We start from the raw sequence: 22,035 nt of genomic DNA, 5'->3' as shown, positions 1-22,035 counted from the left end.
ACTGCCAGTTCGGTCCGCGCGCATGCGCATTTGCACAAAAACAGGTCTGTGTATGCACAAACGTTAAAAGGGGGGGAATTAAATTTATGCAATTACAATTGTTCTGTGCATGCGCAGAACCAAAAATCAAGATGGTGGCTCCGTAGGAGAACCAGTGATCCAGGCTGAGATGGCGCAGTGGTTAGGGTGCAGTACTGCAGGCCACTTCAGCTGACTGTTATCTGCAGTTCAGCGGTTCTAATCTCACCGGCTCAAGGTTGACTCAGCCTTCCATCCTTCCGAGGTGGGTGAAATGAGGACCCAGACTGTGGGGGCGATATGCTGACTCTGTAAACCGCTTAGAGAGGGCTGAAAGCCCTATGAAGTGGTATATAAGTCTAACTGCTATTGTTATTGCTATTGCTAAATTACTACCTGTTCAGCTGAATTGGACCAAACTAGTAGGAAGCCACCTCTGGTCAGGCACAACCCTTAACTCTCCTAAATACAAGGGTGCTCCAAAGATTTTTACCAAAATTCTCATCTATTTTGTTTTGGAAGGAGATTTAAAAGCAAAATCTCTTTCGTCAAAGAGAAGGAGAATTGGTAGAGGGGAGAAGCAGATTCCCCCACCCCCTTTGCCAGCACTCTTAATATTGAACTCAGAAGAACTTAATAGTTTCCCACAGCTCCAGGTTTCAGGATCCTCCACTTCCTTCCCTAAACAATCAAGTTTCCAGTCTCAGAAAAATCCATTTCTCTGCACCCAGTGATCTAGGTTAGGTCTGACAGGCATACTTCTATCTCCACTAGAAAAGTTTAAAAATAGAAAGAATCCCTGTTAAATAATTGCTCCTTCTCCAAACTCCTTGACAAATTGCCAGGGCACAGGGAGTTCTGCTTCATAATCTGTCTAACCCTCCTCTCCTCTCCCAGTCCTCTTTAAAGAGGTTAACACGTGCAACCCAGCTACCATCACCAGCACATTGTCGCGCATCTCCCTGGATGGTGATGAGGATCCAAAACTCAACACCAGCTCCGAAGGTGGCCTGGGCTTCTCCACCCTCCCTGGGAACATCCCGCCCACTTCCATCCTGGTCCAGATGCCACAAATGACCCACAACGTGGTGAAAGGGCTGAAGGAGCTCAGCGACCCCCCTGCCAAGAAAGACGTCAACGTGGATGTGGCCCGTGGGCCAGTCTACCTGTGCAGCGACAGCAAGCTGCGGCAACTGGACTACAGTTGGCTGCATTCGCAGGAGCCTTCCCTTGAGAGCAATTACATGGTGCTTCCCCGGAGGACAGTGAGCCTTAAGCCTTTCACCAGGGAAGAAGGGAAACTCAACATCAAGTTGGACGAACCTCCGGGCCTGCCTCAGGGCCGGCAATCAGTGGAGGCTGAGGCTTACCCCAGCTTTGCCTCCATGGACCACATCAACGTGAACTTGAACCAGCCCTATGGGACAGTCAAGCATCCATACAGCCTTCAATTCAAGCAACACCCCACAGTGCGGCAGATCCTAGCCTCAGAGTTGTCAGAGCGAAGCCGCAGCATGCCCCGCACCGTGCCTGGCTCGGCCATGAAAGTGGGCTCCCTGGAGGTAAGAGTCCCTCTGCGTCCACACAGGCTTCTTTGATGTTGAATTGAATGGCAGCTGATCTCTGGCCTGAGCAGAGCTTCTGGCTCAGGAGTTGGCTTGTGCAAGCATGGGTTCATAAGTGTCCAGGTAGAGGGTAAAGATTAGAGGTAAGTTCCTGGCAGGTGGTCATAACGGAGCCCGCCCATCACAATCATTGAATTGGAATGGGCATAAAATTGATTGATTGTATGACCCTTTTTGCAGGGGTCATTAAGCAAATGCCTGGTTGTTAAACATGCCAATGGTTCGCAATGGGTGTGGTTTTGCCAAAAATCAGAAGCAAAACCATCACAAAATGTAATCATATGACCACTGGATGCTGCAAATGGCCAAAAATTCAGCCCAGTTGCCAAGTGGCTGAACATCAGTCATGTGACCTCAAGGGAGGAGGCCATTGGTACTTTGAATCTGGGTGGTATGTAGCTTCAAAAGGTTGCTAAGCAACCAGTTGCCCGTCAAGAACTATGTGTAACTAACTTAGCGTGGAAGACAGAAAGGACTGCAGAATCCCGATTAGACTATTCTTTGAACTGTTAAATACTTTTGCATATTTGCTGAGAGGTAAGTCCAGCTGAGTTTAACTAGATTTATTTCTGTTTAGAAGCATTTTGAATTCTAGACTTTTGCCTTGTCCTGAATTCAAGATGAGGAGTTGCCACAGAAGTGTTTTTACTGGGATACCATCATATTTTCCAATGCTTTTTTCTGTAACTGGTGCAGGATCCAAAGATGGTAGAGGACAACTGAAGCATCTTCCTATTTCCTTCCCTGGATGTTCCATTTTCTATGATTTTATCTTGACTTAAGATACTGGGGAGGAAAAGGACTATAAGCTATTTCTGTTGTAACAAGGAATTGCCATTTAGAACAATCTTACAGCCTTGAAACATAATGTTTCAAGAAAACATGGAAAAGAAAAGAATAGCATGTTTGATGGTATTGTCTCCAAAACTGTTGTCAGTGCCTAGAAAATGCATCTCATGGGGGGAGAAATATTTCTGGTCTAGACATTTCCCAATGTCAAGTTTTCCATGTGCAAAGTTTTTCCATATATTTTATGTAAAGTAGTATAAGTTACCAGAGTTTTTCCTCATCGGTTCCATTTGTGGGTTTTGAAAACACTATAAATGCATTTGATGTGACCATGTGAGGAGAGGTGGCGGTTACAACATGTAGATCTGCATAAAGATATTCAAAAAAAAGGTGTCTTCATGTATAAAAGTTGATATTTGAGACCAAGGGAGCGCTTGCATACAAGGTGGTAGGTGCACACCTTTGGAATCATTTGTCTAATTAAAAATGCTTTGGCTAGACAAAGTTGGACAGGTTCTCTGCAACTCAAACTTACCCTGGGATTGCTAATGGCTTTCTTCCCAAAGGGTGTAAAAGAGCTGTGGTGAAGGTCCACATTAGTGTTTCTTAAGCTTGGCTACTTTAAGCTGTAGACTTGTCAGGCATAATCCTAGAGACGATGGAGTGAAATCCAAATGAATCCAGATCTTTATTTGCTTACCTCTAATAGACAGAATCTTGCCAGACTAAAGCTATTACCTCCTAATCTAATAGATATACTGGGAGATTCTAGGCTGTGGCTACCCTGAACCTTTTCCTTCCTCCACCAAGACTGTGCTGCCTTTTGTTTTGAGGCCCTCTCTGAAATGTATTGCCTCCTCCTGGGTAACTGTAGTCTTCTTGTCGGAATTCTCCTCCACTCCTTCTCCAGTTGCGGATTCCACCACAGGACGTGGACTCCCAAAATTTCCCAGACAGCTTTTTCCACCATGGGGAGAAAAGGATTTCACAGATCCATAGACCTCAATGATCCCCTTGGGTTGACCAGCCAAATCTCACTTTGAAAGCTGCAACAAGGGGAATCTACCACAATTTCAGCAGCCTGACCCAGCATGCAGTGCTTTTACTGCCCTGATAGTTCATCTCCTATTCAACATGACATTTCTTATTTTAATTTCAACCATTTGGCCTTTGTCCTCCTCTCAATTTTGTTGGGGAAGAAAAAAACCCTGACCCTTCTTGCATGTGACAACCTATTAGCTGCTTAGTCACCATCACAATATTTCCCTTTGGTCTTCCTTTTTTCAAGCTGAACATGGCCAGCGCCTTGAACCCTTCTTTGTCTGCTGGGAATTCCAGATCAGCATGGCGACTCTTCTCTGAGCTTACTTCAAATTCTCTGTGCCCTTTTTAACAAGGAATGCCCAGAGCTAGAGAGAGCACCCCACATATGGACTGATCAGTGTAGAGTTACCATAGAACTGAATGCCATCCTTGCTTATCAGGTCTCCAAGAATCGAGAAAAACACAAGGAAATTTGTATTGTCCCCCCATTTTGAACCAGGAACTTGCAATATAAACCCAAAGTAAGTTTAATATGTTCTACTGAGTTATGGTTGAGCATGAAGTATTGGCCATTATTCCTGAGTATTCCTCAGTGCAGGGAGAGCTTGCAAGCCTCCTTCTCAGTCCGCAAGGATCACGAAAGAAAGGTGGAAATAGAATAGAATGTAATGCTATGTAATCAAATAATAGAATAGAGTAGAGTAGAAAATAGAATAGAATGGAATGGAATGGAATAGAATAGAATAGAAAATTGAATTGAATTGAATTGAGTAGAATAGGAATGGGAAATAATAGAATGGGAATAGGATAGGATAGGATAGGATAGGATAGGATAGGATAGGATAGGATAGGATAGAGAATGGAAGGGAAAGGAATGGAATGGAATAGAATAGGAGAATTGAATAGAGAATGGAAGGGAAGGGAAGGGAAGGGAATGGAATGGAATGGAATGGGAATAGAATAGAATAGAATAGAATAGAATAGAATAGAATAGAGAATGGAAGGGAAAGGAATGGAATGGAATGGAATAGAATAGGAGAATTGAGTAGAATGGAAGGGAAAGGAATGGAATGGAATGGAATGGAATAGAATAGAATAGAATAGAATAGAAGAATTGAACACAGAATGGAAGGGATGGGATGGGATGGAATGAAATAGAATAGAATAGAATAGAATAACAGAGTTGGAAGGGAACTTGGAAGCCTTCTAGTCCAACCTCCTGCTTAGGCAGGAAACCTTATACCATTTCAGACAAATGGATATCCAACATCTTCTTAAAAACCTCCAGTGATGGGGCATTCAAAACATCTGGAGGCAAGTGGTTCGACTGAACAACTTATTTCTTACTTCTGAACAAATTACTTCTGAGCAGTTTCCATGACTGTTCCTCCCAAGAAGACAGAAATCTTGCCAAGCTAAAACAACTACAGGTAGTCCTCAACTTACAACAGTACATTTAGCGACTGTTCAAATGCACAACTGCACTGAAAAAGTGACGTATGACCATTTATCACCCTTATGATCATTGTGGCTTCCCCATGGTTACATGATCAATATTCAGACATTTGGCAACTGACTCGTATTTATGACAATTGCAGGGTCCTGCAGTCACATGATTACCTTCTGACAAGCAAAATCAATGGAGAAGCCAGATTCACTTAACAACTGTGTTACTAACTTAACAACTGCTGTGATTCATTTAACAGCTATATCAAGAAAAGTCATAAAATGGCGAGGACTATCTGCATTTGTATTTCTATAAATATACCCTGGGAATAATTAGGGAAGAACCTTTAAAATGCTCTTCCTTTTTTAAAAAAAAAATAGTTTTAATAAACATTTTTACCTTTAAAAACAGAAAACACACACACACACACACACACAAAAGGAAAAAAAACAAGACAAACATAACAATATAGAATAGTTATACAGCCTTCTGTATCGGCATTCATCTTTAGCCTTCGTAGTTCTCCATAAAATGCACTTCCACCTGACCAAACTTTCTATGTTTTGCTGCCTTTTTGCCCTTTGGAATGCAGCTCCTCCCTCCTTGGAATCCAAAGCAGATCCAGCCTTTTTCAACTTCTGCACTAAATCTGATTGGACAATCTTTCCCAGAGTTAAAATGGATTGTTCAACTAGTTTGAGCCTGTAGTGTGACTGTGTCTGTTTTCCCTGCAGAAACTGTTGCCTGCAGCAAGTGGTCTGACTTTGAATTCAAGGGCAGGCATGGGGTGTTTCTCCTGCGAAAAGCAGAGCTCGATCAAGAAGCATAAAAGCAGTCCTTTGCCCATCTATTTCTGAAGGCTTTTTCCGGCATCCTTAGATCCCGAACTTGATTTAATCTGCATTTAACCCTCCACTTTTTCCTTCAATGTTTAGTGAATATTCTGTGAGCTAAGGGCTTCCTTGCTCCCTTTTTTTTTGCTGAAGAGTTTCTCTGTTTGGTACTGCCATGGAAGCCACAGCTTTTGCATTTTCATTCTCATTTTTTTTTGGAGGAGAAAAAGTAGTCTCTTCAGACAAACCTGGCTGTAGGGATAACCTTTTATTGGTGGTGGTGTGGGGGTGATTCCAAAACAGCAGCTTCTGAATGGGTCGATAGGAGGGAAGGAAAGTGGCAGGTTTTTTGCAAGGGGGTAGAGGTAGGGAAGAACACCACAATTGAAGTATGGCAATGGGGCTGAGCTTCAAGTTGGCAGTGGGACCGTGATGAACAGACCAGGAGAAGAAAGGGTCTGCCCCCTTCTGGATTCTATTCTCATGGTCCTGGACTTCAGGAAAGGGTGGCATTCATTTATTATCTCCACGATTACGTGGAAGACACTAAAATGGGGAAGTTGTGCTGAAATGCAATCAACTCCCTACCTTTGAGGTCAAATGATAAAACTTGATTTCTTCCCTTCCATTTGCTTTTCCAATGTTGGGGTACATTGAAAGAAAGAACTCATCCAAGTGATATGAGCCTCTCAAAACTGGAGGCCCATTGAAAAATTGTTATCTAAGAGCCTGTTAGAAGATGCAGCTAGAATAGTACCCTCTTTCCCTGAAAATAAGACCTCCCTGGATAATAATCTCAATCGAGCTTTCGAGAGCATGTGCTAAAATAATCCCTCCCCCGAAAATAAGCCCTCCCCGAAAATATTGCAACACAGCAGCAGCCATGAGGTGACCATGCTCGCTGCCTCCTGCACCTCAAAAATAATAAGACCTCCCAAAAATAAGGCCAAGGACTTATTTCAGGGGTCAAAAGAAGACCTTGTCTTATTTTTGGGGAAATATGGTAGATTTTCTTAGCGCAAACAGCTTTGGTTAACCCATTCTGTAGCCACAAACATTTGGCCAAAGGAAATGGCCACCAAAGTGTATTAGGGTTGGCCCTGTTCTCTCCTCCTGTGATTCTTTGGAGATAACTTTCTCCTCCTGCTTCTTCTAACACCCTTCCCTCACTTCCATCTCTCTGTGTTCTGATGATTTCTTGGGTGCCTTCCAACCATCTGCTCTCCAAAACTCCGTCTAAGAACTAGACAAAGTAATGAAGGCTTCTCTTTTTTTCCCTCCTCCCCACTTTGTGGTATGCTTACTTCATGCCTCCTTCCCCAGAGGAAAAGACTACGGTACTCTGACCTGGATTTTGAGGTGAGTGCCAACCCGGTGTGTAATTAAGTGACACCTTTTGTGATATTAGAAATTCCCACGTTGTGCCCTGTCTAACTGCTGGCCAGACAGTTGTCAGATACCCCTGGGTTGGGGAGTGTCCAGTTGACTTTGTTCTGATGGGATCTGAATTTGGGGGACAACGGTCTAGGTGGGAGCCATATCTTTATACTCTTGGTATGGAGGATGGGCTGAAGCGATAGGTGCCCAGAACTGGTGGCACAGTAGTTAGGATGCAGTATTGCAGGCTAACTCTGCCCACTGTCTGGCATTTGATTCTGAAGGGCTCGAGGTTAATTTAGCATTTCATCCTTCTGAGGTCCATAAAATGAGGACTCATATTGTTGGGGACACTGTAAAGCACTATGGAGTGGTATATAAGTCTAAATCAGAGATCTTCAAACTTGGCAACTGTAAGACGTATGGACATCAACTCCCAGAATTCTTCAGCCAGCATAGCTGACTGGAGAATTCTGGGACTTGAAGTCCATAAGTCTTAAAGTTGTCAAGTTTGGGGACCCCTGGTCTAAATGCTTATTGCTATTGTAAAATATTTAATCCTATCTAAGATTTAATTATCTCTTGCACAACCATGAGCGTGTCTGAGGTTATCATCAAGCCAATGAGAATTTTCTTCCATGGGTAAACGCTCACACAGAGAAGTTAGGAGTCTCTTAACTTTCCTTCTCCAGTAGGGAAGAGAATCAATTAAGATAATCAGTCTTGGAGTTTTAGGGAATCTGGTGGCTTCTGGGATGTTCTGGATGAATTTCCAGAATCAGTGATCTTTTGTGAACCTCTATTGATTTATTGAATGGAAACAGAACAAGTCACTGATAACAGTCATCATGAAGTCCTCTCTCTGGGACAGTGAAGTCAAATATATTTGCTTTTTCAGGAAACCCCTGAAATACTGTAAGCTTATTACTCAGTGGTGAAGGTTGCAGAGAAAGCTTTCTGTACAATCTCCACTGCATCCTCAAGAAGCTGTCCAGCAGAGCACTTTAAAGTGATTAAGGATTTGTTGCCATCTGTTTTGGAAAATCTGATGTTGGAACCTTCAGGGATCTGCTGTGACAGATTTGTGAGGCATTTAGAGCATAAAAATCACTTGTCTTTATATTACCATGAACTCTGGATTTGATGCAATACATATTAAGATGTTGTGGTTATACTATGAGATCACTTTCCATTTCCAAGACTCAAGGAGACTCCATAAGACTCTTGAGGAACCATATGCCCTCCTAAATCCTGCCCATTATTTGAGGTACCCAAAGAGGGATGACTAGATAGATCCAGAGAGGGGTGAAGAAATCTTTGTGTGATGGAATAAAAGAGTCAAAAGAATTACTTCTGAAGAAGCTCTTCTTAGATCCATAATATCTCATCCAAAAATACTTAGGCACAATCTTTTTTTTTCCAATCAAGGGAAGATGATCTATGTTGCTGAAGACATTCTTAGAGGATGCTGATTATCTCAAAGCCTTTTGGCCTGGTTTGAAGAGAGAATTATCAGGCATGGTAGATGACCTCCTATGGAAGAGAGACAGGGGGACTCTCTTCCTCCTAGTTGGTCTTTCAGTGGCTTTTGATAATATCAATTCATATCCCCCTGGAGCATTTCTGTGAGTTGGGGTTGGGTCCTTAGATTTCAGTAGGACTTTCAGGGGAAATTTCAAAGAATTATACTGCCTTAGCTATGCTGAGGGTATCCACAATGGTACTTAGCATCTGTACAAAGCCATTGGATGTTATCATAGTTCAGGGATGAAGTATCATCAATATACTGACATATGTTGATATCTTTAGAAATTGATAATGATGCCTATCTCACAGGACTCAAAGTGGTTTTCAATACAACAAAGAAAACTATGTTGGGGAAAAAAAACTAATTCTAAGGCAATTGTGAAGTCCATTAGCAGTATTAGCTGTACGTTCCCTTTCCTCTGAAACGATTCAGCTTAGAAACTTAATCCAGACCGGATGGAAATCAAGGCTGTGGGGAGAATTCAAAAATTAGAAAATTTGCTTCAACTAAAGAGGAGGCAATCCCTCCTGAAAGAGCAGGTATGTTACTTGAGGGTTATCCTAGATTATTGCTGTCATTGGAGCCTAAAGAAACTTATCATACATCACATAAGCTACTGTATGTCTTACAGGGTTGGGTTCCTGCCAGTTCTAACCTCTTCTATAGAAGAGGTTCCACAAACCGTTTAGAAGTGGTTCCAGCTCCCTCCTCCTGCCCGTCCGCACATCATCAAGATGAAGAGCGAGAGGAGGAATTCTGGTAGTTGAAGTCCACAAGTCTTAAAGCTGTCAAGTTTGAACACCCCTGGGGTTTTTTTCTAAAGGGTTAGGGGTGCAAGGGTCTTGTAACTTGACAGCTTTAAGACTTGCACGCTTCAATGCCAGAGTTCCTGAGCCAACATGACTGGAGGAGGAATTCTGGTAGTTGAAGTCCACAAGTCTTAAAGCTGTCAAGTTTGAACACCCCTGGGTTTTTTTTTCTAAAGGGTTAGGGGAGCAAGGGTCTTGTAACTTGACAGCTTTAAGACTTGTGTGCTTCAAATGCCAGAGTTTCTGACCCAACATTTTGGTTGCTAAGCAAGAGTGTTGTTAAGTGAGTTTCACCACATTTTACAAGTTAGCCACACCCACCCAGTCATACGATTGCCAAGCCACTCCCATTTGGTCACATGGCCAGCAAGCCACTCCCACCAAGTCACATGGCTGGCAAGCCACTCCCACAAAGCAGGCCACACCTACAGAAGAGGTTCTAAAAATTTTGAAACCCACCACTGATGTCTTGGTATATACCGTAGCTACCCAGTCATGCTACAGGTCTTAATCTTGATGTACAAATGACCAGGACACCTGACAGATTGTTTTGCTTGCTAAGATCAATTGGGAAAGTCCTCCATTGGCTGCCAAGAATCACAAGCCTCCTCTGAAATGTTCTCCCTCTGGAAGCCCTTGAATTTCAAAAAGTAAGGGCAAATGTGAGCTTGGAGAACATCTAGTCCAACTTCCTGCTCAGTAAGGAATACAAACTGTAATATCTCCAACTGGTGGCCATCAGGAGATTGTATCTGTTAGGTGCTTTTTAAAAAGTCTGCTTCTTCCTTAAGGCATTCGTGTTATGTGGTCGTGATTTCATTTTTGTCCTGTTCTTCCTTTACCTTTTAAATTAAATAACTAGTAATGTTTCAATCTGGGGTTTTTTTTATTATTATTTTAAATTATTGCAAACTGATTTAAGATCTGTAATGGTGGGTAGCACGGAAATGAAAAGAATGGAAATCCCTCTTGCCCATTGATCTTCTGAAATTTCAGGAATTCATGGGGAGGGGAGAGGTTTTATAAATGCCTACATATTCTTCCCAATTTATTAATCCCAGAACTCTTGGGAAGTGGGGTGGGGTGGGGATTGTGTCAGTGCAACTGGCATAAAACTGTTACAGACTTGGAATACAGAATACCCAGGACTCTGCTGTCAGTCTGTTTTTGACTCAATGTCAGCTGGTTAAGAACAGGAATAGGTGAATTTGTCAAGTTTAATTTTGCTCAGATTCTCATTTCTAGATCTGCTGGGGGGCAGCAGGAGGAAAAAGAAGTCAGGAATCTACATTATAGGGGGCCTTTCTTCTAATGCAGAAATGAGCATGTGCTGTTTTTCTAATATAAGCTTTCCCTTTCTCTAATAAATTTCAGTTATTGTTTTTGCCAATATAAGCATTTTGGGTTCATTTTCCCAAATACCTGCATTTCCTAACATCTGGGTTAGGAAACAGCTTTGCAAAATTCAGAAAAAAACATGAATATTAAGAGATGGTTGCATTATAGTTTGCGTCTTGGTTCTGGAAATAAGCATTCATGAAATCTGGAATAAATGCAAAGTAAACATTTTTCAGCAAGCCCGGAGAAAGAGCAGCATCCTTCACCTTCAGCTCAGTGCTCAATTTTATTTATTTTCTCAAACCATACCCATCTTGTTTCTTCTCTCCCCCCACTTTTCTTCTCTACAATTGCACTGAGCTGTGGGGAAAAAATTTGACCACATTTCTGGATTGATGCAGGGCAGAATGAAGTATTTGTCTCAACTCCTATTAGCAAAATTTCAACTCAGATAAAATGCAAAACCTTCAAAACCAGGAAGAGCAAAAGTGGGATTGATTCCAGAGTTGCTATTCAGCAGATTCTGACCAGTTCTGGAGAACCGGTAGTGGAAAATTTGAGTAGTTTGGAGAATCGATAAATACTACCTCTTACTGGCTCCACCCCCATCTATTCTCTGCCTCCCGAGTCCCAGCTGATCGGGAGGAAATGGGGATTTTGCAGTAACTTTCCCCTGGAGTGGGGCAGGAATGGAGATTTTGCAGTATCCTTCCCCTGGAGTGGGGAGGGAATGGAGATTTTACAGTATCCTTCCCCAGGGGTGGGGAGGGAATGGAGATTTTGCAGTATCCTTCCCCAGGAGTGGGGAAGGAATGGAGATTTTACAGTATCCTTCCCCTGCTACGCCCACCAAGCCACACTCACCAAGCCATGCCCACAGAACCAGTAGTAAAAAAAATGAATCCCATCACTGGTTGATTCCCAGATACATTCCTCAGTAATCCAGAAAATGACTAAAACTAATTCTTGTCCCTGAATACTTCCTAATCTAGCCTGACTGTGAATGTCTCCTGGAATCAGGCATGCTTTTGCACTGTTATAGGCTGTAGCATCTCAACTCACCTGGACAAAGTAAAATGTTTATGCATGCAAATTCTATGCAACCTTCTTACCAGATTGCCCTGATAAAATCAGGGCCCAAGAACTAAAAAAAAAGACATGTGAAGTTGCTTTAATGTAGTTTCCATTATTGTTCTTTACCTATAGACATAATCTTACTGGATTAAAGCAATTAGGCATAACTGAGGATATATTCTGCAAAGTGGTAGGGTGGATTTATTTTAACCTTCTCCCTGCCAACCAAAGTTTCCAAGCTCCGCTGTCTCTTTGCCCAGTGGAAAGCAGCCTCTTTCTCCTGGGAATCCAGACATTCTACCACAGTGCACCTTGTGATGAAGCCGAGTAGGGCAGTGGCTCTTTCATACTTGCACGGGAACTAAGCATTTGGCAATTAGGCTAAAGACTAAAATGAAATGGGTTAGAAGTCAATGGGTAGCAAAAAAAAAAAACATTCTCCCCTCCGCTTGCTGGGTGTGGCCACCTTCTAGGCATTTTTTATCCATGTTGTAGGTTTAATTTTGTTCCTCCAAATGCCTTCTGTGCATTTTGATCCATGTTGTAGGTTTAATGTTGTTCCTCACTGCTGCTTTCTGTATCTTATGTTGTTATATGTTACCAGTCTGCTGATCGTTATGTTTTATGATGGGTGTTACTGTTGGCAGTGTTCTGGAAGATCTGTTTATTGATTGCTTTGTTGCTTATTTGTTATATTTGTGTGCTTATGAATCCTTTCAAACTCCCTTCAACAAAAAGCACACAGTACAATAAAACATCCACGGTAAAGAATGCTCACTAAGCTCGATAATAATGCAAAATACAATATCGCCAAAGTAAAATAAAACCAAATGATACCAACCATGGGTACACAATTCCCAATGTACAGGTAGTCTTCAACTTACGGCTGCAATTGAGCCCCAAATTTCTGTTTCTAAGCGAGGAATTTGTTAAGTGAATTTTGCCCCATTTTTGACATCTCCTGCCACTGTGATTCTGTGAATCACTGCTTGTTATTATTAAGTTAGTAACACAGTTGTTAAATGAATCTGGCTTCCTCATTAACTTTGCTTGTCAGAGGATCGCAAAACAGAATCACATAACTCTGGGACACTACAACCGTCATAAATAGGAGTCAGTTGCCAAGTATCTGAATTTTGATCATGTGATCGTGGGGATGATGCAATGGTCGTAAGTGTGAAAAACAGTCATAAGTCACTTTTTTCAGTGCTGTTGTAACTCTGAACGGTCACTAAAAGAACGGTTGTAAATTGAGGTCTACCTGTATGGATAAAGATCAATCCCAAAGGCCCTTTCAAAAAACTTAGTTTTCCAGTTTCTGGAGGACTGTTTCCAAGTTTAAGTTTCTCATTTCAGCCTATCACCCAGGGGTGGGTTGCTGCCAATTTTACTACCGGTCTCAACCTGCCCGCCCACCCATGCTTGCTTCACTTGCAGGCGTGCCAGACGGGCGCAGTTCAATGTAAACTGTTCTTTGCGCATGCGCAGAGCAATTTACATTGAACTGTACACGGACAGTCACTAAAAACCAAAATGGTGACAGCCCAGCATTGGCAAAGGAACAGGTTTGGGGTGTGTGGCAGGCCTGAGTCACTGCCGGTTCTGCGACCCAGGCCTGAATTCCACTACCGGTCTGGTCAAACTGGGCTGAACCGGGAGCAACCCACCTCTGCTATCAGCTCACGAAATGGCATGGGCCCCTTTGAATGGCTTGACTAGACCTACTTTTAGTTTGCTAAAAGCACTGCTGCCCCAATCTCATAGGAAAAAGATTTTTGAGTGGTTTATTCACAAAACCTCTGAGCTTCAGGTTTACAATCTGAAAAAGGAAGATCCCAAGAGAAACACGTGATGGGGAGAGGAGAGAAGAACAAGAACATGCTGAAGCCAATCTTTAATTCTTACCATTGCCAGGTGTAATGCACCTGAAAACTATTCTTCCCCTCTTCCTCATCATCATCACAGAAGAAGACAGGAACAGTTCAAGAAGAACATATCCCAAAACCATTGGTCTTTCATCTCAGCCAGTCGAAGAGCCTTGTCTGAGAGAGGAAGCCTGGCCTGATCCCAATGTTGGACGAAAGGGGAAGAAACACATAACAGTTCAAGGATGTGTTTGCCTTCACATTGCAGTCTTCTCACAAAAGTCAGAAGTTTTGATAGATCTTTAGAGGTTCAGATCTCATTTTACCAAAATCTTAGGAAGCTCAAGAGGTTGCTGTGCTCCCAGGGGATGATCACTTCCTCAAATTCTCAGCAGATTGTTTCTGCTTTCTCCCAAGATACCTTCAGGGCTGGTCAATTGTATATATTAACAAAACAAAATTCCCTTTGGAAAATTAGGCAGTTTCTCTAGTTACGGTCCAATTATTTTTTGCTTGTGCAATACCACTGTTGGGAATTCACAACACAATAGTCTTTCAAAGTTGTCCTGGGTTGGTTACTCCCAGAAATAATAAGCAAAGGCTGACATAATCCATGGGGGTCCTTCAAACAATCTGCAATTTGCTAACAAAAAACCCCTCATCTCCAGCCAACAGTTGGCAAGAGGAAAAAGCTCTCCATCCCAACTCCAGATGTTGTTTGTCTTAAAAAATAAAAAACTTGACATGAAAGAACATGTAGAGTAAGGAAAAGCCATGAATGAACCAATGGTAGGAAAGGAGGGGAAAGGATTAACATTAAGGGACTTGGTCCACTCATGAGTTTACCAAGTTACCATGAAACCTCTATAAAAAAAATGTCTCTGGAGATTCTCAGTCATCCAGGTCATGGTTGTTCCTAAGGTGCTTTTTCAAGAGGCAACTGGACTTCCTTGTTTTTCTTTGAGGATGTCTCACTTCTCATTCAAGAAGCTTCTTCACTTCTGACTGGAGGGTGGGGAATGGACAGATGGTAATTTGCATTCTTTCAGAGCAGGCTTGTCAAACTGGCGGCCCATAGGCTGGATGCATTGCATGCAGGCCACATCCACCCCAGCTCTGTAAAAACAAAAACAAAACATCACGATAGGTCATGATAGGTCACAATATGTCACGTGACACGATCAAGTTTGACACCCATATTTTAGAGAGTCATTGAGGCCATCTGCATCATTGTAAAAGACAAAGACCACTCTTTTGAAGACAGCAAAGTCCACATTTTGGACAGAGAGGACCGCTGGTGTGAAAGAGGGGTCAAAGAGGCCCTCTGTGTCAAAATTGAGCAACCCTCTCTCAACAGAGGGGGTAGGATACAACATCATCTATCTCCAGTCTACAACACAGTCCTTTCAGCAGTTCTGAGAAGGCTCCACACCCATTTGCACCACTCAGGTGACGGTGAGGTTACAGATAAACCTCCTAGTGGCCTCAATGACTCTCTAAAAGAATGCAAATGACCAGCTTATAAATCCTTCCATTCCCCACCATCAAGTCAGAGCTGAAGAAGCTTCTTGGATGAGAAGCAAAACGTCAAGAAAGTCCAGTTGCCTCTTGAAAAAGCACCTTTGGGACTCTACAAGAAAACAACCAAACTCAGAGAGCACCAAGGACCCCGCAATTCAACTCTAAGCTACAAACATTCTCTTCTATCAGTACTTTGAAGTTGTTTGCCCATCATAAGTACTCATGCCCATTTTTCATAGGCATCCTACAGCAGAGAACAGGGAAACATACAATGGGAGCTTTCTTGATACCCTCTTGAAGCTTAGCTCAGCCATCACCTTTCTAAGAAAGGGAAAGTTTTGACCGAGTGTCGACATCCAGCAATCTGAATGTCCCCTTGCTTAGAAAGTTGTTGGCTAAGCTAAGCCTCAAGAAGCTTATCAAGGAAGCTCCTGTACTTGATTCTTCTTTCATTAGCCACACATTTTGGGTGAGAAGATGTGAGGGATAGAGCTCTTCAAGCCAAACAGTGATCTCTCTTTTCTCTTCTCTCTCCCTCCTTTTGTCTTGGGGATTCTTACCATGAACCTTTGCAGAAAGTTATGCACACAAAGAAACGCCATTCAGAGCTCTACCACGAGTTGAATCAGAAATTCCACACCTTGGATCGGTATCGTGCTCCAGCCACAAATGCTTCAAAGGTAAGGATGGGAAGACAGGAATAAAAAGTCCTCAATGAGGTAAGAAAGGTGTCTCAAAAGAGCTGCAGGCTTAGAAACAGGTTTGACACCTTTGAAAGAAAGTCTTGGAAGGGAGCACTGAGCTGACTGAGCCCAACCCTTGGCTCACTGCAGGACTCCAAATGAGAGTATTCCTAATTGTATAGATCACAGCGCAAGACACATTAGATGCTTAGCCACTATTAATGCAAGAGAAAAATGGCTGACTAGCCTCTTTCTGAACCCATTCAAGTTAGGAAACTTCTCATCTTCTCGGTATAGATGGTCCTTGACATAGGACCACAATAGAGACCAGAGTTTCCATGTTAAGCAAAGTAGTTCTTAAATGAGTTGTTCTCTGTGTCAGGTGTGCCTCATTCAGTATCCAAGAAAGAAAACCCCCAATTCCATTTGAATAGAGATAAAGGTACTTTTACTGGACATGAAAACAGCGAAAGTGAAGCAAGATCTGAAGCAAAAAAGCACAAACTTGTACATATCAAACGTTTAGATAAATCCCTCCCTCCAGTTACTCCAACCCAATGTCCAATCTCCTACTCCCAAAGGTATCATGTGGGGCAATTATGAAGTGAATCCAGAATTCCCCATTGACTTTGCTTGTTGGAAGCCTGCAAATAATGCAAATAATGATCACATGACCATGGGATGCGGCAAGCATCATAAATATATGCTGGTTGTCAAGAGCCCAGATTTCGGTCATGTGACCATGGGGATGCTGCAAAGATTTTTAAGTGTGAGGACTAGTTGCAAGTCACTGTTGCCATTGTAACTTTGAATGGTTCCTAAATGAATGGATGAATGAATATGTTGAGGACTTCTTTGAACACCTTTTATGTGTAGCCCTCAAGGTGGAGGAAATAATGTAATTGATGCAAAGCATTCAGTTTAAGAAGGGACACAGTGGCTCAGCTGCTAAAATGCTGAGCTTGTTGATCAGAAAGGTCGGTGTTCATTGATTCGAATCCCTGGTGTCGCATAACAGAGTGAGCTTCTGTTACTTGTCCCAGATTCTGCCAACCTAGCAGTTCGAAAGCATGTAAAAATGCAAGTAGAAAAATAGGAACCACCTTTGGTGGGAAGGTAACAGTATTCCGTGCACCTTCGGCATTTAGTCATGCCAGCCACATGATCATGGAGATGTCTTCGGACAGTGCTGGCTCTTCGGTTTTGAAACAAGAGATGAGCACCGCCCCCTGGAGTCGGGAACGACTAGCACATATATGTGAGGGGAACCTTTACCTTTACTAAAGCTCTTCTCTCAGGCCAAGTGTCTAGAATTTACACAACCTGTAGAATAAATGGTTGGATTTCTTGATTTTTTTAAAAACAAATGAGCGAGTTACTTTGTTAAAGAATGATTTTAAGATGCATTTAATCCAAAAAAAGATTATCTTTGGAGTGTCTTGAATATCTCAAGTAGTATGTATAGTAAGTGCTGGATTTCAGCATCAATATGCTGGGAGTGTAAAATAAAAGAAGGGACAGGTGGTTTTAGCCTGTTCCAGAATGCAGCTTTTTGGTTCAATAACAATAAATATGCTAATAAAGAAAAGAAATAAGGTTTGCTAATGTGATATTGAATTATATATCAAATATTACAGTTTATTGATGTATGAAGAACTTATTGGACATGGGCTATAACTAAAAATTAGTTAACTTTGATGGACAACTCCACCTGATTTTAACATTTGGATTGATGAATTGTGCTCAGTCTACCACTATGTTCTGGTTACTACAGTACAAAAAAGAAGCTGGGACTATAGAAAGACTGCAGAGAAGAATAACCAAGTTGATAGGCAATCTGGAGGCTAAATCGTACAATGAACAGTTAAGGGAACTAGGTATGTCTAGTCTAATGAAGAGAAGGACTAGGGATGACATGATAGCAATCTTTGAGTACTTCAGGGACTGTCACCAGAAGAGGGGTCAACCTATTTTCCAAAGCATCTGAGAACAGGACAAGGAGTAACAGATGGAAGATTCTTAAATAGAGATCCAAATTAGAATTAAGGAAAAAATTCCTGACAATGAGAACAATTAATGAGTGGAACAGCATGCCTCCAGAAATTGTGGATGCTCCATCACTGGAGGTTTTTAAGAAGAGACTGTAATTAATCTGGAATGGTATAGGATCTCCAGCTCAAGGAGGGGATAGGACTAGAAGACCTGCAAGGTCCCTTCCAATCTGTTCCTCTATGTTCTATGAATTTGTATGTCACTGAAATAGAGGAAAGATTGGGTAGGTAGGTAGGTAGGTAGGTAGGTAGGTAGGTAGGTAGGTAGGTAGGTAGAGGGAGAGGGAGGGAGGGAGGGAGGGAGGGAGGGAGAGAGAGAGAGAGAGAGAGAGAGAGAGAGAGAGAGAGAGAGAGAGAGAGAGAGAGAGAGAGAGAGAGATGTTTTCATATATTTTCACGGGTGTAGGTATGCTGGTCTTGTTGTATTTGAGTCTTTTCCCATGTAAGATTGAGATTGTCTTGACAACATTTTGGCGAGGTCTCACTCGCTATCTTCAGGCTGGAAACACCAGCCTGAAGATGGCGAGTGAGACCTTGCCGAAATGTTGCCAAGACAATCTCAATCTTACATGGGAAAAGACCCAAATACAACAAGACCAGCAAATATATACATACACACACATACACATACATACATACACACATATACATACATACATACATACATACATACATACATACATACATACATACATACATACACCATACCAAGAACCATCAAGATTCAGTTTGTTGCGTAAGGATTCAAATGATGTATTTGCAAATTCTGAAAGGAACTGAAAATATTGCAACACAGCAGCAGCCATGAGGCGAGCCACCACGCTCGCCACCTCCTGCACCTCAAAAATAATTAGACCTCCCCAAAAATAAGGCCAAGCACTTATTTTTGGGGTCAAAAGAAAATAAGACCCTGTCTTATTTTGGGGGAAACACGGTAGTGACTTGAGGACTACCTCTAGATTAAAAACAAACTAAATGCATCCACACCCACAAATGTACATTATATTTATGTGACAAGGGAATTGGACTTTTACAACAAGAAATGTCTAACGTTGTGTGACTTTGGCTGAATTGATCACAAGGTGGAATGAAATGGGGTAGACCTTAATGCTACTCATTTGGGTTCTTTTCATGCAGAGAGAAAAGCGGTGGAGTGTCTCTTCAGGAAGTGGCGAAAAGAATATGACCAGCGTAAGTATTCTTTGAAGAGACAGGAAAGACATATGCACCACGCAAGAGGAGATAGAGACACCCTGAAGTCAAACTCAATTCACACCAGCTTCAGCCAGGCAGTTTTCTTGGCACTAGGACAAAAGTAATTAGCAATTTGCCTGGCAGCCTTTTTTTCACACATGGCTTCCCTGCTATAAAGATTTTCACTACACTTCGCTTCATGTAATGAGTGAAGCCAGCCATAGAGCTTCTCCCATAAACCATAGTTCAGTGTATCTTGAATTGTGGAGTCCTCTCAGCTTGGTTGTTTAGAATAGAATGGAATGGAATGGAATATAGAATCAAAGAATAGAATAGAATAGAATAGAATAGAATAGAATAGAATAGAATAGAATAGAATAGAATAGAATAGAATAGAATAGAATAGAATAGAATAGAATAGAATAGAATAGAATAGAATAGAATAGAATAGAATAGAATTCTTTATTGGCCAAGTGTGATTGGACACACAAGGAATTTGTCTTTGGTGCCTATGCTCTCAAAATACAAGATACATTCATCAAGAATCATAAGATGCAACACTTACTGGTAGTCATGGGGTACAAATAAGCAATCAAGAAACAATCGATATCAACATAAATCGTAAGGATACAAGCAAACAAAGTTACAGTCCTGCAATCATAAGTGGGAGAAGATGGGTGGTAGGAACAATGAGAAGACTAATAGTAATAGTAATACAGCCTTAGTGAATAGTTTAACAGTGGGGAGGGAATTATTTGTTTAGCAGAGTGATGGCATTTGGGAAAAAACTGTTCTTGTGTCTAGTTGTTCTGGTGTGCAATGCAGTGCTCTATAGCATTGTTGTGAGGGTAGGAGTTGAAACAATTTATGTCCAGGATGTGAGGGCTCTGTAAATATTCTCACAGCCCTCTTTTTGACTCATGCAGTGTACGGACCGTCAATGGAAGGCAGGTTGGTAGTAATTGTTTTCCTGCAGATGTTTACTTGCAGATGTTTCATTTACTCAACTAGGTTACATATTCAGTACTAGTGAGTGTGGTATCTGGTCCCTGTTTATGTACAATAGTTTGCCCTGGTAGTGTTGGTGAGGGTGTGGTTTTCTCCTCAGCAGTTTCTTGATTAGGGTTTTGTTTTCTGTGTTGTTTGCCTGGTGTTAATCCCTGCTTCTCTGAGTGTGTAGAGTCCTTGGGCCTTTCCAAGCTTGGTTGTCTGCTTCCAAATATTTAATTACACAACTGCATCAGTTCGCTCCTTGATTATATAAAGTGGAGTTTGCACCCTGTTTATATATAGTAGCTTGCCTGCCAAAATCAATGGGTGTATGTGTGGTTTTCTCCTTGATAGTACTTTCATTGAGATATTGCTTTCTGATTTCTGCTGCACAGAGTATATTCTGGTCTTTTCATTTCCTTCTCAGTTTTATTACTGTCTCTTCTGAATGATGTGTAAATGTGGTTTATCTCTATGTGTCTACTGATGGCTGACTTGTCTGAATTGCAAACTCCAGAAATTACCACCAGTTTGGGATTTAGCTTGCTCTAGGATAAGTAGTGATTAATACCAGATAAACAATTAAAGAGAAAAACCACACACCCACAAATACTGGCAGGGCAAACTACTATATATAACTAGAGAGCAAACTCCACACTCATGAACAGTGATAATTGAGTAGTTGGGTAATGAATTATCTGCAGGCAAACAACCAATCTCAGAGAGCACCATGAAATCCACCAGTCAATCCTGAGCTACTTATATTCTATTCTTTTGAAATCTGCTTTTGTAAGACTTTATGAAATTTCAAGAAAAAATAAAATGAAAGAGGAAAAAATAGGGAACAAAAGATCAGAAAAAGAGCAAAACCAGCAGCGCAGGAAAGAAAAAGAGAGACAGGGAGGGAGAGGGGAAAAAAGGAAAGGAAAGGAAAGGAAAGGAAGGAAGGAAGATTGATTCCAACTTTTTTAGATTATATTAACCACTATAATTTTACTATAAATGATAATATACACTATTTCTATAATCATAAACATTATAATTATCAAATCTTCAAATTAAAATTTCACTTCTTTCAGAATCAAGCAGAAAGTCCAATAGTGATTTCCAAGTAGAAGCAAACCTAGGCAAAGTATTGTTTAAGAAAAGCAATGAATGTGGGGAGGTTTTGACCAAAGAGCATTGAGCACCTTCAGTTACCAACTGAATAGATGGTGTTGTTTCCATCCTGAGTCTCCTTCCTCTTCTCCTTCTTCAGCAAGAGGTAACCAGCCCAGAGAGTCAGCAACAGAAGCAAAAGTCTTGGAGTACCTTCAAGGCCATGACACTGAGCTCCCTGCCCTCCAAGCCACGGGAGAAGCTGGAACTGCACTCGGCCGACTGGGAAAAGCATTGCATGAGCCTGGATCTGTCAGAGGGTGACTTCCAAACAGAAGTGTGAGCCTCGTGGACTCTGTGACTTAGCAGCCTATAAATATATATAAATATAAATATATATATATATATATTTTTCACACTGACACTTTGGAAAAATCAAGGAAATCAGGACAGACAAGAGTTTCTTCCCCTTCTGGTGTTTTTCTGGGGAGACTTTTTTTAAAACTCAGCCCTCTGTTTAGACACACCTCAAGGAGGAAGGTGAGGAGCACCACAGATGCTGGGCTACTGCCCCAGCTGCCAAGCAGGTGCAGCCATGCTCACCTTCCCACACACCTTTCTCGGCTCCCTTCTGCATCACTACGTCTCCTACCTCCCCCCCCCTCACTCTTCCAATTTCCCCACTATGGTTCACTGTTGGGACACAAAACCCAATCGTATTCATGGGTCTCCATTTGCCCCTCCCACAGGG

General features: G+C 41.8%; 1 protein-coding gene across 4 annotated transcripts in view; it reads left to right on the top strand.

The window, feature by feature from the left end:
- Positions 1-21,628, top strand: part of ADGRB2 (adhesion G protein-coupled receptor B2) — a 253,569-nt gene extending 231,941 nt beyond the window's left edge. For 2 of the 4 annotated variants that reach the window (XM_087727880.1, XM_087727879.1), the window contains exons 25-29: positions 916-1,580; positions 7,080-7,115; positions 15,844-15,948; positions 19,140-19,193; positions 21,445-21,628. In XM_087727880.1, the coding sequence (XP_087584006.1) occupies positions 916-1,580; positions 7,080-7,115; positions 15,844-15,948; positions 19,140-19,193; positions 21,445-21,627 (1,043 nt within the window). In that variant the 3' untranslated portion in view covers position 21,628. Of the gene's footprint in view, positions 1-915; positions 1,581-7,079; positions 7,116-15,843; positions 15,949-19,139; positions 19,194-21,444 lie in introns of those variants that run through there. The other 2 variants (XM_087727881.1, XM_014071564.2) reach the window with 2 other exon arrangements.
- The last annotated feature ends 407 nt before the right edge of the window (positions 21,629-22,035 follow it).

This window comes from Thamnophis sirtalis, unplaced genomic scaffold (genome assembly GCF_051295495.1).
Source record: "Thamnophis sirtalis isolate CommonGarterSnake01/CBP01778 unplaced genomic scaffold, rThaSir2_p1.2 scaffold_13, whole genome shotgun sequence".
Lineage (NCBI taxonomy): Eukaryota > Metazoa > Chordata > Lepidosauria > Squamata > Natricidae > Thamnophis > Thamnophis sirtalis.
This window is presented reverse-complemented; position numbering and strand designations above follow the sequence as displayed.